At 40.6% G+C, this 14524-nt stretch overlaps 1 protein-coding gene across 2 annotated transcripts; it reads left to right on the top strand.

The window, feature by feature from the left end:
* The first annotated feature begins 2473 nt into the window (after positions 1 to 2473).
* On the top strand, positions 2474 to 14371 carry LOC139414917 (cholesterol 24-hydroxylase-like). Of its 2 annotated transcripts, none has more exons than XM_071162542.1 (15): positions 2474 to 2952; positions 3203 to 3280; positions 3375 to 3456; positions 3669 to 3742; positions 3964 to 4050; positions 4153 to 4291; positions 4552 to 4665; positions 5207 to 5369; positions 5606 to 5671; positions 9125 to 9197; positions 9293 to 9377; positions 10328 to 10438; positions 11848 to 11936; positions 13368 to 13434; positions 13611 to 14371. In XM_071162542.1, exons 1-15 carry the CDS (start codon positions 2804 to 2806, stop codon positions 13764 to 13766), a joined length of 1533 nt encoding a protein of 510 aa, XP_071018643.1. In that variant the 5' UTR covers positions 2474 to 2803; the 3' UTR covers positions 13767 to 14371. The 2 variants fall into 2 exon arrangements, with proteins under 2 accessions (XP_071018643.1, XP_071018642.1); XM_071162541.1 differs by having other exon boundaries at positions 2508 to 2952; positions 9074 to 9197; positions 13611 to 14362.
* Positions 14372 to 14524: the final 153 nt, after the last annotated feature.

Raw genomic sequence — 14524 nt, 5'->3', positions numbered from 1 at the left:
ATGCTAGCAACACAACCACCTAGCAACACAACATGGCAGAAACACAACATGGCAGCAGCACAACATGACAACAACATGCTAGCAACACAACATGCTAGCAACACAACATAACAACAACATGCTAGTGTAGCCGGTGCAGTATCTCTGCGTTGTGTGTGGTTGATTGAGACTATAAACGTGGACTTTGGAGATCAGGTAGTTTTAATCAAGCAGAACTGACTCTCTGCATCCTGCATCTGCATCCAAAAGGAAATAAAACATTTGTAGAGCACATCTGTTCTCAGAATCGTCGCCTCTTTCTCTCTCAGTGCATCAAAATGATTATCGAATACAAAATTAATACACTCTCTCCTTACTATACATAACATACTTTACATAGATAAAACCACATACCTGCATCCAAAAGGAAATAAAACATTTGTAGAGCACATATGTTCTGAGAATCGTCGCCTCTTTCTACAACAGATGCACAATAGGAGGGACTGGGATCATTCGAGGAGCATCGTTCACACATACAATAGCCTGCTAATACCTTAGCTAGCTATTAACCACATGTTGAATTCAGAATGTTGATATCATCCTAAAAAGTACAATTACAAGTGCATCTTAACAATACCATCCACTTATGAGTAACCTCTAAATATACATCATTATTCATGAACAAAACACTGTGTGTATGACTTTGTACTTAAAAGAATCAAACTTTTCTGAAGACAAAAAAAAAAAGCAAAAAGCGTGCCTACCTCTCTCAGTGCATCAAAATGATTTGAGCACGAGCACGCCGGGCAAAACGTAAGTACACACTCCCCTTCTCCCAGGATGCAGGCATGCATAACAAATCAACACAACATATTGATTATATGAACCTGGTGAAATTCACATAGTACTTTAACAACTGTTACACTAGCAACACAACATGGCAGCGCCACAACATGGCAGCAGCACAAAACATGGTACAAACATTGTTGGGCACAAAGGGCAAGAAGGCAGAGACAATAATACATCACGCAAAGCAGCCTCAACTGTCAGTTGGAGTGTCCATGATTGAGTCTTTGAATGAAGAGATGGAGATAAAACTGTACCGTTTGAGTATTTTTTGCTGCTCGTTCCAGTCGCTAGCTGCAGCGAACTAAAAAAGTGGAGCGACCCAGGGATGTGTGTGCTTTGGGGACCTTTAACAGAATGTGGCTGGCAGAACGGGTGTTGTATGTGGAGGATGAGGGCTGCAGTTGGTATCTCAGATAGGGGGGAGTGAGGCCTAAGAGGGTTTTATAAATAAGCATCAACCAGTGGGTCTTGCAACAGGTATACAGAGATGGCCAGTTTACAGAGGAGTCTAAAGTGCATTGATGTGTCCTATAAGGAGCATTGGTGGCAAATCTGATGGCCGAATGGTAAAGAACATCTTGCTGCTCGAAGGCACACACCTGCCGATCTATAAATTACGTATCTAGCACGTATCTAGCAGTCTAGGATGGGCAGGATGGTCATTTGAACCAGGGTTAGTTTGACAGCTGGGGTAAAAGAGGAGTGATTACGAAAGAGGGAACCAAGTCTAGATTTAACTTTATTTTAGCCTGCAGCTTTGATATGTGCTGAGAGAAGGACAGTGTACCATCTAGCCATACTCTTAAACTCTAAACCCTCAGAGGTAATAATCACACAGGTTGGGAGAGCGTCATTTTTCTTACTAAAACGCATAACCTTGTTATGAACATCTCCAAAACAAAGGTAAAGGGCAGAGAAAGCTTGTTAGACACTAAGAAAGATTTGTTGTAGAGCTTTTAACACAAAATCCAGGGAGGGGCCAGCTGAGTGTAAGACAATCAATCATCTTGCTTATAAATTGATGAGAGAGTTTCCTACTGCCTGAGCTATGTTGCTGAGGTAAATTGAGAAGAGCGTGGGGCCTAGGATTGAGCATTGGGGTACTCCCTTGGTGACAGGCAGTGGCTAAGAGATGTGCTGACTTTATACACTGCACTCTTTGAGAGAGGTAGTTAGCATACCAAGCCCCCCTTCAGAGACACCAATACTCCTTAGCCGGCCAACAGGAATGGAATGGTCTCCTGTATCAAAAACTTTGGCCAAGTCAAGAAAAATAGCAGCCCAACATTGCTTAGAATCAATGGCAATGTTGACATAATTTTTGACCTTTAAGGTTGCAATGACATCCATAACCTGAGCTGAAACTAGATTGCATACCAGAGAGAATACTATAGACATCAAGAAAGCCAGATAATTATTGATAAGTTTTTCCAACACTTTTGATAGAACAGGGCAAAATATAATTTTGTGTGATGATATAAGATACTCATTATAGTTGCCGCCATATCGTAGCCACTAGCCAGAATTCCTGCAAAAAGTTTTGCAAAGAGGCAAAAAAAACAATATGCCCTTTAACCACTCAATGAACATGCAAGTACCGCACGAGTTCAACCTGTTCAACCTCTGGGCAGCCGAACTTTCTCAGGCAGTCCGAGGAAGTAAGTGGCAGTGGGAACTGAACAGAAGCTACGTAAACTGCAGAGAGGACAGCACCTACAGTACATACAAAAAAACACCACGCTCATGCGCAGAAATCTCCGTATCAATAGCCACGGAAAAACAGGTTCCAGAAAATCTTGCAAAGCAGCCACTCCATAATATTTCATGATCAAATTTTGGGCGTAGTAAACCCTCTCGCTTCGTCTCTTCCTCTCTAATACTAGTACTACTACGGCTGACCAAATTCCGTCCAAAAAGAAACGACAACACATAACTGGTTTGCAGGGTCACCGCGAGCTACCGAGTCTTCGGAAATATGTCCCTTTTCTCTTTCTTTGCAGGTTGGATCGGTTATTTGCTTATTTGCCTGCTTGGATTGATTTTGATCGCGTTTCTAATTTTTTGTCTTTACATAAAATATATTCATCTGAAATATGATCACATACCGGGACCACCAAGGGATAGGTGAGTCAGTATGATGTAACTTGAATATTTATTTTAAAATGCTTTAGCTAAATGTTAGTTTCAACTATATCGAGTGGCGACATAACGCATCGGATTTGTTGATAAGGAACTACAGTAGGTGAAAGTTGACCTCAACAGCCGTCAGGGTCGCTGTTTCACCTGTCTTTTTCCTTTTCACTAGGTGAAGGTATCACTCATGTCATAAGTTTCTTATTTTTCAGTTATTAACCCGTCTCTTGTTCTCCCCCAGTTTTATATTTGGTCATTCCCCAACCATGCTGAGGGAGATGAGCAATGGTCGAGTTGTCCACGACAAATTTCTGGAATGGTGTGTTGAATGATATTGAATGCTACACACATAGATTTAATCAGGTGTTGTTTATTCTGGGACAATAAATAAAGATATATTTGATCTTTGACAGGGCTGAGACATATGGACCGGTGTACCGTATCAACGGTTTGCATGTTGTGATGTTGTGTGTGACCTGTCCTGATACCACCAAGGTAAACCTGTGAAATTACTGTAATTATAATCTCTGATTGACTGACTACGTAAACACCTGACCAAATTAAGCAAGATTTTAGTTCTGGGTTAACCAAGATTAGTGTAATCATACATTTTACCATGTTAATTTCCGAAATGAAAGTGCTGTAAAATAACCCATTACCCCAATTCCCCCTTCAAACCAAACGGACACTTTTATTTGTCTCCACAGGAAGTCCTGATGTCACCAAAGTACCCCAAAGACTCAATGGTCTACAAGCGTCTCTTCAACCTGTTTGGACAGAGGTGAGTCCTCTGTATAATGAATGTTATCTAAATATACTTCCTACTACTATTTATTGTGTCAATGTTTTGGTTGGTACAAATTCTTTCAACAAGATCCCTCCTAATGCTGGTTATTGCATGTGTAGCCTACAGAGCATATAGACATTCAAACAGGACAGCTTGGTCACTGGTCAGTTTATTCAGTCTTAGGGTAAATACTATGTTGTCCTTCTTCTTCATAGGTTTTTGGGAAATGGCCTGGTCACAGCACAGAATCATGATGAGTGGTACAAACAGCGAAGAATAATGGACCCTGCCTTCAGCAGTCTGTAAGTCACTATAATTGATCAATCGACTCATTGATCACTCCACTGATCAATCCATCCAGCCATCCATCTGTTCATCCATCCATCATTGCTGTGTATTGTTAGGTACCTGCGGGGTCAGATGGGTGCGTTCAACGAGAGAGCAGAGAAGCTGATGGATAAACTGGCGGACATGGCTGACACCAACACAGCTGCCAACATGCAACACATGTTCAACTGTGTGACACTGGATGTCATCACTAAGGTAACGGTCACTTCCTGTTACCCTCAGATCCCCACACTGCCCTTATGCTTTATTCTTTCTGTTATAAAGCTACATTTGTTTGTATATCTGACAGTAAAATTGTCATAACAGGCAGTTATAACACACTCATTACCTAAGCTATATACAATTTAGTCTCACCAAGCCAATGTGCTAGCTATAATTAGCATAACTAGAACCAGGAGTTTTACCTTATCATGTTGTAAGATATTGTCAATCCTCTGTTTTTATCTCATTTGTAGGTGGCGTTTGGAGTGGAGCTGGATCTGCTGAAGGAGGGTGACTCTCCGTTCCCCAACGCTATAGAGATGTGTCTGAAGGGAATGGTCCACTATCTCAGAGACTCCACCTTCCAGGTAAATAATGACATCAAGTATGTTAGTGATGCTTCTCGAGAACGATGGCTTATTGAATTGATCTATTTGAAATCCTACAGTTTCATCAGAATCCTGTGTTATAAGAAACAAATACAGTTAAAACATTGACACTCATGAACAGTTTGTTTTAGTCTCTTGTTTCCATCCTTCCAAGTAGGAAGCCTGTAAGATGTGGCTAAATGCACCATAATGCGTTTTACAGAGTCACATTCCCTAGATGGGATTTAAATAAATGGTCGGATGACATATCTCTAAAGATGTAGGAGTTTATTTTGATCCTGTTTGCTACAGCTGGAAAATAATCCTGCAGCAACAAACATGTGAATTATTATGTTGATTATAATTAATATACTTTTTTTGTAGGGGTTATTTCATTTTAAATCAAGTCTGATATTTTTAAGTGGAAATTGCAAACTACAAGCCTCTTTAAATATTCAATACACATATTTGCATTTCCTGCAGTGCAGGAAAATTCACATAATTGAAAAAGAGTAATCAAATTAAGATCCTACATATGTAGCTCTACCCAAAGAACAAGAAGTTCATCAACGAGGTGAAGAAGTCTTGTCAGCTGCTGCGTTCGACAGGCAGACAGTGGATCAACGAGAGGAAAATGGCCGTCCAAAACGGAGAGGACGTTCCAAAAGACATCCTCACACAGATCCTCAAGACGGCTGGCAAAGGCATGTTGTAGTTGCCTGATCCTAGATCTGTTCGTGCCGTCTTGCCAACTCCTGCCACTGTTCAAGACAAGTCGGCACAAACAGATCTGGGACCAGGCTAACATTGGAGACCTTTTACCTGTGGCTCTGCATGTGACAATGTGGGACAAGTGTTTGCTAAAACAGTCATGTAATTGATGAGGTTCAGTAGCACTATTGTCTCAATGCTGTAAACTGATATATTTCCATCATTTCAGAGGAAAACATAGCAAACGATGATGAGGAGCTAATGCTGGACAACTTTGTGACGTTCTTCATTGCGGGTACGTCTCCCTGAAACAAGTGCTATACTTTATTTATATATATATATATGTATACAGTTGATGTCAGAGGTTTACATACACCACATTCCGTTTTTACAATTCCTGACATTTAATCCTAGTAAAAATTCCCTGGTTTAGGTCAGTTAGGATCACCACTTTATTTTAAGAATGTGAAATGTCAGAATGATAGTAGAGAATTATTTATTTCAGCCTTTATTTCTTTCATCACATTCCCAGTGGGTCAGAAGTTTACATACACTCAATTAGTATTTGGTAGCATTGCCTTTACATTTTTTAGCTTGGGTCAAAGGTTTCGGTTAGCCTTCCACAAGCTTCCCACAATAAGTTGGGTGAATTTTGGCCCATTCCTCCTGGCAGAGCTGGTGTAACTGAGTCAGGTTTGTAGGCCTCCTAGCTCGCACACACTTTTTCACTTCTGCCCACAAAGTTTATATAGGATTGAGGTAAGGGCTTTGTGATGGCCACTCCAATACCTTGACTTTGTTGTCCTTAAGATATTTTGCCACAACTTTGAAATGATGCTTGGGATCATTGTCCATTTGGAAGACCCATTTGCGACCAAGCTTTAACTTCCTGACTGATGTCTTGAGAGGTCGCTTCAATATATTCACATAATTTTCCTACCTCATGATGTCATCTATTTTGTGAAGTTCACCAGTCCCTTCTTGCAAAGCACCCCCACAACATGATGCTGCAACCCCCGTGCTTCACGGTTGGGATGGTGTTCTTCGCCTTGCAAGCCTCCCCCTTTTTCCTCCAAACATAACGATGTTCGTTATGACCAAACAGTTTTTTTGTTTCATCAGACCAGAGGACATTTCTCCAAAAAGTATGATCTTTGTCCCCATGTGCAGTTGCAAACCGTAGTCTGGCTTTTTTTATGGCGGTTTTGGAGCAGTGGCTTCTGCCTTGCTGAGCGGCCATTCAGGTTATGTCGCTATAGGACTCGTTTTACTGTGGATATAGATACTTTTGTACCAGTTTCCTCCAGCATCTTCACAAGTCTCTTTGCTGTTGTTCTGGGATTGATTTGCTCTTTTCGCACCAAAGTACGTTCATCTTTAGGAGACAGAACGCGTCTCCTTCCTGAGCGGTATGACAGCTGCATGGTCCCATGGTGTTTATACTTGTGTACTATTGTTTGTACAGATGAACATGGTACCTTCAGGTGTTTGGAAATTGCTCCCATGGATGAACCAGACTGGTGGAGGTCTACAATTTTTTTTCTGAGGTCTTGGCTGATTTCTTTTGATTTTCCCATGATGTCAAACAAAGAGGCACTGAGTTTGAAGGTAGGCCTTGAAATTCATCCACAGGTACACCTTCAATTGACTCAAATTATGTAAATTAGCCTATCAGAAGCTTCTAAAGCCATGACATCATTTTCTGGAATTTCCCAAGCTGTTTAAAGGCACAGCCAACATAGTGTATGTAAGTAAACATCTGACGCACTGGAATTGTGATACAGTGAGTTATAAGTGAACTAATCTGTCTGTAAACAATTGTTGGAACAATTACTCTTGTCATGCACAAAGTAGATGTCCTAACCGACTTGCCAAAACTATAGTTTTTTAACCAGAAATTTGTGAAGTTTTTGAAAAACAAACTTTAATGACTCCAACCTAAGTGTTTGTAAACTTCCGACTTAAACTGTATATACAGTGCCTTGCGAAAGTATTTGGCCCCCTTGAACTTTGCGACCTTTTGCCACATTTCAGGCTTCAAACATAAAGATATAAAACTGTATTTTTTTGTGAAGAATCAACAACAAGTGGGACACAATCATGAAGTGGAACGACATTTATTGGATATTTCAAACTTTTTTAACAAATCAAAAACTGAAAAATTGGGCGTGCAAAATTATTCAGCCCCTTTACTTTCAGTGCAGCAAACTCTCTCCAGAAGTTCAGTGAGGATCTCTGAATGATCCAATGTTGACCTAAATGACTAATGATGATAAATACAATCCACCTGTGTGTAATCAAGTCTCCGTATAAATGCACCTGCACTGTGATAGTCTCAGAGGTCCGTTAAAAGCGCAGAGAGCATCATGAAGAACAAGGTACACACCAGGCAGGTCCGAGATACTGTTGTGAAGAAGTTTAAAGTCGGATTTGGATACAAAAAGATTTCCCAAGCTTTAAACATCCCAAGGAGCACTGTGCAAGCGATAATATTGAAATGGAAGGAGTATCAGACCACTGCAAATATACCAAGACCTGGCCGTCCCTCTAAACTTTCAGCTCATACAAGGAGAAGACTGATCAGAGATGCAGCCAAGAGGCCCATGATCACTCTGGATGAACTGCAGAGATCTACAGCTGAGGTGGGAGACTCTGTCCATAAGACAACCATCAGTCGTATATTGCACAAATCTGCCCTTTATGGAAGAGTGGCAAGAAGAAAGCCATTTCTTAAAGATATCCATAAAAAGTGTTGTTTAAAGTTTGCCACAAGCCACCTGGGAGACACACCAAACATGTGGAAGAAGGTGCTCTGGTCAGATGAAACCAAAATTGAACTTTTTGGCAACAATGCAAAACGTTATGTTTGGCGTAAAAGCAACACAGCTGAACACACCATCCCCACTGTCAAACATGGTGGTGGCAGCATCATGGTTTGGGCCTGCTTTTCTTCAGCAGGGACAGACAGGGAAGATGGTTCAAATTGATGGGAAGATGGATGGAGCCAAATACAGGACCATTCTGGAAGAAAACCTGATGGAGTCTGCAAAAGACCTGAGACTGGGACGGAGATTTGTCTTCCAACAAGACAATGATCCAAAACATAAAGCAAAATCTACAATGGAATGGTTCAAAATAAACATATCCAGGTGTTAGAATGGCCAAGTCAAAGTCCAGACCTGAATCCAATCGAGAATCTGTGGAAAGAACTGAAAACTGCTGTTCACAAATGCTCTCCATCCAACCTCACTGAGCTCGAGCTGTTTTGCAAGGAGGAATGGGAAAAAATGTCAGTCTCTCGATGTGCAAAACTGATAGAGACATACCCCAAGCGACTTACAGCTGTAATCGCAGCAAAAGGTGGCGCTACAAAGTATTAACTTAAGGGGGCTGAATAATTTTGCATGCCCAATTTTTCAGTTTTTGATTTGTTAAAAAAGTTTTATATATCCAATAAATGTCGTTCCACTTCATGATTGTGTCCCACTTGTTGTTGATTCTTCACAAAAAAATACAGTTTTATATCTTTATGTTTGAAGCCTGAAATGTGGCAAAAGGTCGCAAAGTTCAAGGGGGCCGAATACTTTCGCAAGGCACTGTATATATTTAAATCGATCTTCGTAGTATAGTTTTTCGAGCTCAAATGAAATTTGAAGAAACAACAGTGACAGTACTTTTGTTGTTTTAATCATGACAGGGCAAGAGACAACAGCCAATCAACTAGCTTTTGTTGTTTTAATCATGACAGGGCAAGAGACAACAGCCAATCAACTAGCTTTTGCCGTCATGGAACTGGGAAGGCTGCCAGAGATACTGACAAAGTAGGACTTGTTTTCATCATTTCTATTTTCGGTATTGATCATTTCTGTAATAAAAACAGGTTGGTTGAGTTTGTGAGTGTCTCTGCCATTTCCAGGGTGAAGCAGGAAGTGGATGACGTCATCGGGATGAAACAGGAAATCAGCTTTGACGACCTGGGGAAAATGACCTACCTGTCCCAGGTTTGTGTGTGCTGTCTTGTCATTGACCTGACAATGACAGCAATGGAGCTACAAACCAGATCAAGGACTCAGAATTGGAACTGGCATCTGTACACAGAAACCATATTGTACGTTATACAATGTTGTACGATGGCTGATAGAATGGCGCTGGAGGAGATGGCTGCCCAGCGAAATGTGTTATTTTGTGTGTGTGCTTAGTCCCCTCCTGTACTCCCTGTTCACCCACCACTCCAACACCATTATTACGTTTGCTGATGACACAACAGTGGTAGGCCTGATCACTGACAACGATGAGACAGACTATAGAGACGAGGTCAGAGACCTGGCAGTGTGGTGCCAGGACAACAACCTCTCTCTCAATGTGAGCAAGACAAAGGAGCTGATCGTGGACTATAGGAAAAGGAGGGCCTTACAGGCCACATAAACATTGACTAGACTGAATTGGAGTGGGTCGAGAGTTTCAAATACCTTGGTGTCCACATCACCAAATTACCAACAAACTATCATGGTCCAAACACACCAAGACAGTTGTGAAGAGGGCACGACAACACCTTTTCCCCATCAAGAGACTGAAAATATTTGGCATTGGTCCCCAGATCCTCTGAAAGTTCTACAGCTGCACCATCGAGAGCATCCTGAATGGTTGCATTACCGCTTCGTACGGCAATTACTCGGCATCTGACCGGAAGGTGCTACAGAGGGTAGTGTGTACGGCCCAGTACATCACTGGGACCAAGCTTCCTGACATCCAGGACCTATATACTAGGCGGTGTCAGGAAGGCCCAAAAAATTTTCAAAACCTCCAGTCCCCCAAGTCAGAGACTGTTCTCTCTGCTACCGCATGGCAAACGGTACCGGAGCACCAAGTTTAGGACAAAAAGAAAAGGTAACTCTTCACATCGTCAATTAATCAGCATGTTGTGTTTGATTCATATCATCCCCCCCGTCAGGTTTTGAAGGAGACTCTAAGGTTGTACCCTACAGCACCAGGCACTTCTCGTTTCATCCCTAACGACATCGTCATCAACGGCATCCCCATCCCAGCAGGAGTCTCATGCTTTGTGAGTAGTCACCTCAAAAACAATGTGGAGGAGTGATGACTGTTGTTGTATGATAATATCTCTAAGTTTAGTTGTGGTGTTAACATGAGATACGCTGTGGTACCTCAATGTAGTAAAGGAATGAAGTATCCTTGTCTAAGCCAGTATGGCTCATACCTCAATGTAGTAAAAGAATGAAGTATCCTTGTCTAAGCCAGTATGGCTCATACATCAATGTAGCATCATTGTATCATTGACTTTTCTTATGTTAACATAGAATGTAAACAGAATTTCTCAAAACACCATGATTGTGTAATGAAACCATGACAGGTAGTGCACCTAAGCTGAGATCTGGGTGTTTGAATGTAAAATGTTAATACACAGAATGTGTTTTAAAACAGAAGTGTAGGAACTCTGAAACACCCAAAGTGGTTCTTCAACCTGAACATGGGTGTTTTTAAGAGAGCGTTGTGAAAACCCATTTTGGGGGTTCAGTGAATGTAAAAGCATCAACACTCAAATTGTGTTTCTCATACAATCAATGGTTTACAAATGCAAGTCATTTCAATGATTTGTTAATTTAATTTTACCAAAGTAATGTAAATCCAACTGCATGTTACTCAAAATGTAATTCTATTTTATGAGGATAACCAAAGTGAGAGACAATAGATTGATTGAACTCATTGGAAGTCTTTTGTTTTAATCACGTTGCATTTCTTATCTTGACGCGTGACTCTGTTTTTAGAGGATTGTGGGTAACGTTTTTAGACTATGATTCTTTCACACATTGTTGTGTACATGTTTGAAGAAGGAAGTCTGTATTTCTATATTGGTATTAAGCAGTTTGTTGTGTAATGGATCATGATGAACGGATATCAAAACTGTCAGGCATTTTGACATTCAATGAGGACAGCACCCATTCCCACATAGACAAAGGAAATGACAACAAAAGAGAAGGGATCTAATTCTGCTCTAAACAGAACTCGAAACACCAAAGTAGTGTGTTCAACCTGTTCTGTTAGTGCTCCCAGTCCCTGGCAAGGTGTTGCACAATATTTGATTTAGTGGTGTTACAACACACCGTGTCATGTGTTTCAATACTCCAGCAAAGATATGGTTTCGTCTCCTTCAAGTTGGTGGCAGCTCAGTTGTCACTAGTTAATGTAGCACTCATATTGATGTTACACAGGAAACGGAAACCCTTAATTAATGTGCTGGTTGACAACATGCCTAGTAAAGTTTTCTTAACTATATATCTTTGTCTGTCGTGGCTACAACACAAAGCACATTGAAACAGTTTTGGTGTTACAATGAACTTCATCTTAACAGTGTAGTCAACACCTCATTAACTATTTTGGGTGTGGGTGTACTTATTTTATTTCCTAAAGTGTCTTAAATCTTTTGTTTGCCCCTATCTTGTCTGTCTACAGTTCAGTTCGTATGTCTGTGGAAGGTTGGATAAGTTCTTTGAGGACCCGCTGAAGTTTGACCCAGAGAGGTTCCATCCAGACGCTGCCAAGTAAGTCACACGATACGTTTTAATTGTTTTATTGTTTCTTTACAACATTTGAATTGATTAAAGCAGAACTTCTCTCGTTGAAACAGGCATACATTACATCCAGAAAATATTCAGACCACTTCACTTTTTCCACATTTTTGCAAAATTTAGCTCAGGTGCATCCTGTTTCCGTTGATCATCCTTTAGGTGTTTCTACAACTTGATTGGAGTCCACCTGTGGTAAATTAAATTGAATGGACATGATTTAGGAAGACGCACACCTGTATATATAAGGTCCCACTGTTGACAGTGCATGTCAGAGCAAAAACCAAGCCATGTGGTTGACGCAATTGTCCATAGAGCTCCGAGACAGGATTGTGTCAATGCACAGATCTAGGGTAGGGTACCAAAGAAATGTCTGCAGCATTGAAGGCCCCCAAGAACACAGTGGCCTCCATCATTCTTAAATGGAAGAAGTTTTGAACCACCAAGACTCTCCCTAGAGCTGACCACCCGGCCAAACTGAGCAATCGGGGGAGAAGGGGCTTGGTCAGCGAAGTGACCAAGAACTCAATGGTCACTCTGACAGAGCCAAAGACGGCACTTTTGATCAATGATTGCAGGAAAGGGCTACTTTTGGTCATGAAGTCAAAGTTCGTCATGACTTACATGGTGGTTGGGTTATGATTTCGCCCACTAACACGGGATAAACAGCTGTGGTGATTACGCTCTATCCGATGGCAGAACAGTGGATCAGGCTTTGTTTACAAAAGACAACATGTAGCGCATTTTTTACTTGAGAAATACTGCACTAAACACCTTAACTAGATGTAAAATTGCGTGACTAAAACCTTGTCGACAAAAAAACACAATTACCGATTTCTTGAGTTAACTTGGACTATTCTGAGGAAGTGATACTGGCTTTGTTCTTATGGTGTCTCGTGCAGTGGTGGGAAAAGTACCCAATTTTCACACTTGAGTAAAAGTAAAGATACCTTAAAAGAGAATGACTCAAGTAAAGGTAAAAGTCACCAAGTAAAATACTACTTGAGTAAAAGTCTAAAAGTATTTGGTTTTAAGTGTCCTTAAGTATCAAAAGTAAAAGTATAAATCATTTAAAATGTCTTTTATTAAGCAAACCAGACGGTACGATATTCTTGTTTTCTTAATCTACGGATAGCCAGGGTCACAGTTCAACACTCCGACATAATTTACAATCGAAGCATTTGTGTTTAGTGAGTCTACCCAATCAGAGGCAGAAGGGATGAACTTAGTACTTTACACCACCTGGTCTCATGGGGGACAAACATCAGCAACTGTTATATCGAACCACACCCCCAAAACTGAAATCTAGTTTATCTTAATGAGCAACAGAAAAACACATTTGGACTCTATGCATTCAGTCACTTTTTAAGAGCTAACAGGCATGGTGCGTTTGTTTCTGTCCTGAAGACCCTATTACTGCTACTACCCCTTCGCCCTGGGACCACGCTCATGTCTGGGACAGAGCTTCGCACAGGTGAGCAGACTGTCCATATGAAATACATTGAAACAACTTTATTTGGGATTGTTCTCTGCTGATCCTATTATCCATCCTAGTTAGATTACTCCTGGACTTCTGCCTCCATTATATACTTTGTTTTATAGTTGAGCACACCAGATTTGTCATCCTTTAAAGAGATCTGTTGTTCACAGATGGAGGCCAAGGTAGTGATGGCCAAGCTGCTCCAGAGGTTTGACTTCAGCCTGCTGCCTGGCCAGTCCTTTGACATCCTGGACACTGGGACTTTGAGACCAAAGAGTGGAGTGGTGTGTAACATCAGACACAGAGGACAGACACCCGCAGCCTGACCTGACTGGGACATGAACATGACTAGCACTTCTCTATAACATACTTGTCTTATTTCTTCTACTTCCTAGTGGAGCAAATTATCTATTTTCTTTCAATGAAGCACCTTATTCAAATATCTAGCTATTTTTTATGAAAATGGATTTTGAACAATTATGTTTATTCTTTGTATCAATGGTGAAATAATATCTTAAATATGACGGTTCTATGTGTTGAAGAGTTACTAGGACAGACTTGACATAGGAGTGTTTGTATTTGTGCCGATTCCATGTTGTTAATGCACCCTTATCATGTAGTTACTATGCAGTATACCATTTATCACATAATATAAAGGTTACTATGCAGTATACCATTTATCACATAAAATAAAGGTTACTATGCAGTATACCATTTATCACATAATATAAAGGTTACTATGCAGTATACCATTTATCACATAATATAAAGGTTACTATGCAGTATACCATTTATCACATAATATAAAGAGATTTATAAAGTATATATTAACTTATTTGATGAACTTCCTAACCAACATTACCACAGTGCCTCTGTTGGAGTGAATTGACTATATTTTAATAAAATAATTGACCAAACAACACTGAGCTCCAGAAGATTAGAATACTTTTATCCACAAGGTGTCGCTGTGAACCTGCAGAACATACATTCTCATGTTTTGTATCTTTCTTGTTTACACCCATAAGTCCTTGCTTTTTTCAATTTTGACTAACGACATGCCACTGACTGAGTAATGCCAGTGTGT

Source organism: Oncorhynchus clarkii, chromosome 8 (genome assembly GCF_045791955.1).
Source record: "Oncorhynchus clarkii lewisi isolate Uvic-CL-2024 chromosome 8, UVic_Ocla_1.0, whole genome shotgun sequence".
Taxonomy (NCBI): Eukaryota; Metazoa; Chordata; class Actinopteri; order Salmoniformes; family Salmonidae; genus Oncorhynchus; species Oncorhynchus clarkii.
Note: the sequence above shows the minus strand (reverse complement) of the source record. Positions and strands in the feature narration are given on the sequence as shown.

Bases quoted from the DNA above. Each gene is read 5' to 3' on its own strand.
- LOC139414917 (XM_071162541.1), top strand. From the start codon at position 2,804: ATGTCCCTTTTCTCTTTCTTTGCAGGTTGGATCGGTTATTTGCTTATT. The intron at 3,743-3,963 runs GTGAGTCCTCTG...TCTTCTTCATAG, and splicing joins TTCAACCTGTTTGGACAGAG to GTTTTTGGGAAATGGCCTGG. The intron at 5,672-9,073 runs GTACGTCTCCCT...TAATCATGACAG, and splicing joins TGTGACGTTCTTCATTGCGG to GGCAAGAGACAACAGCCAAT.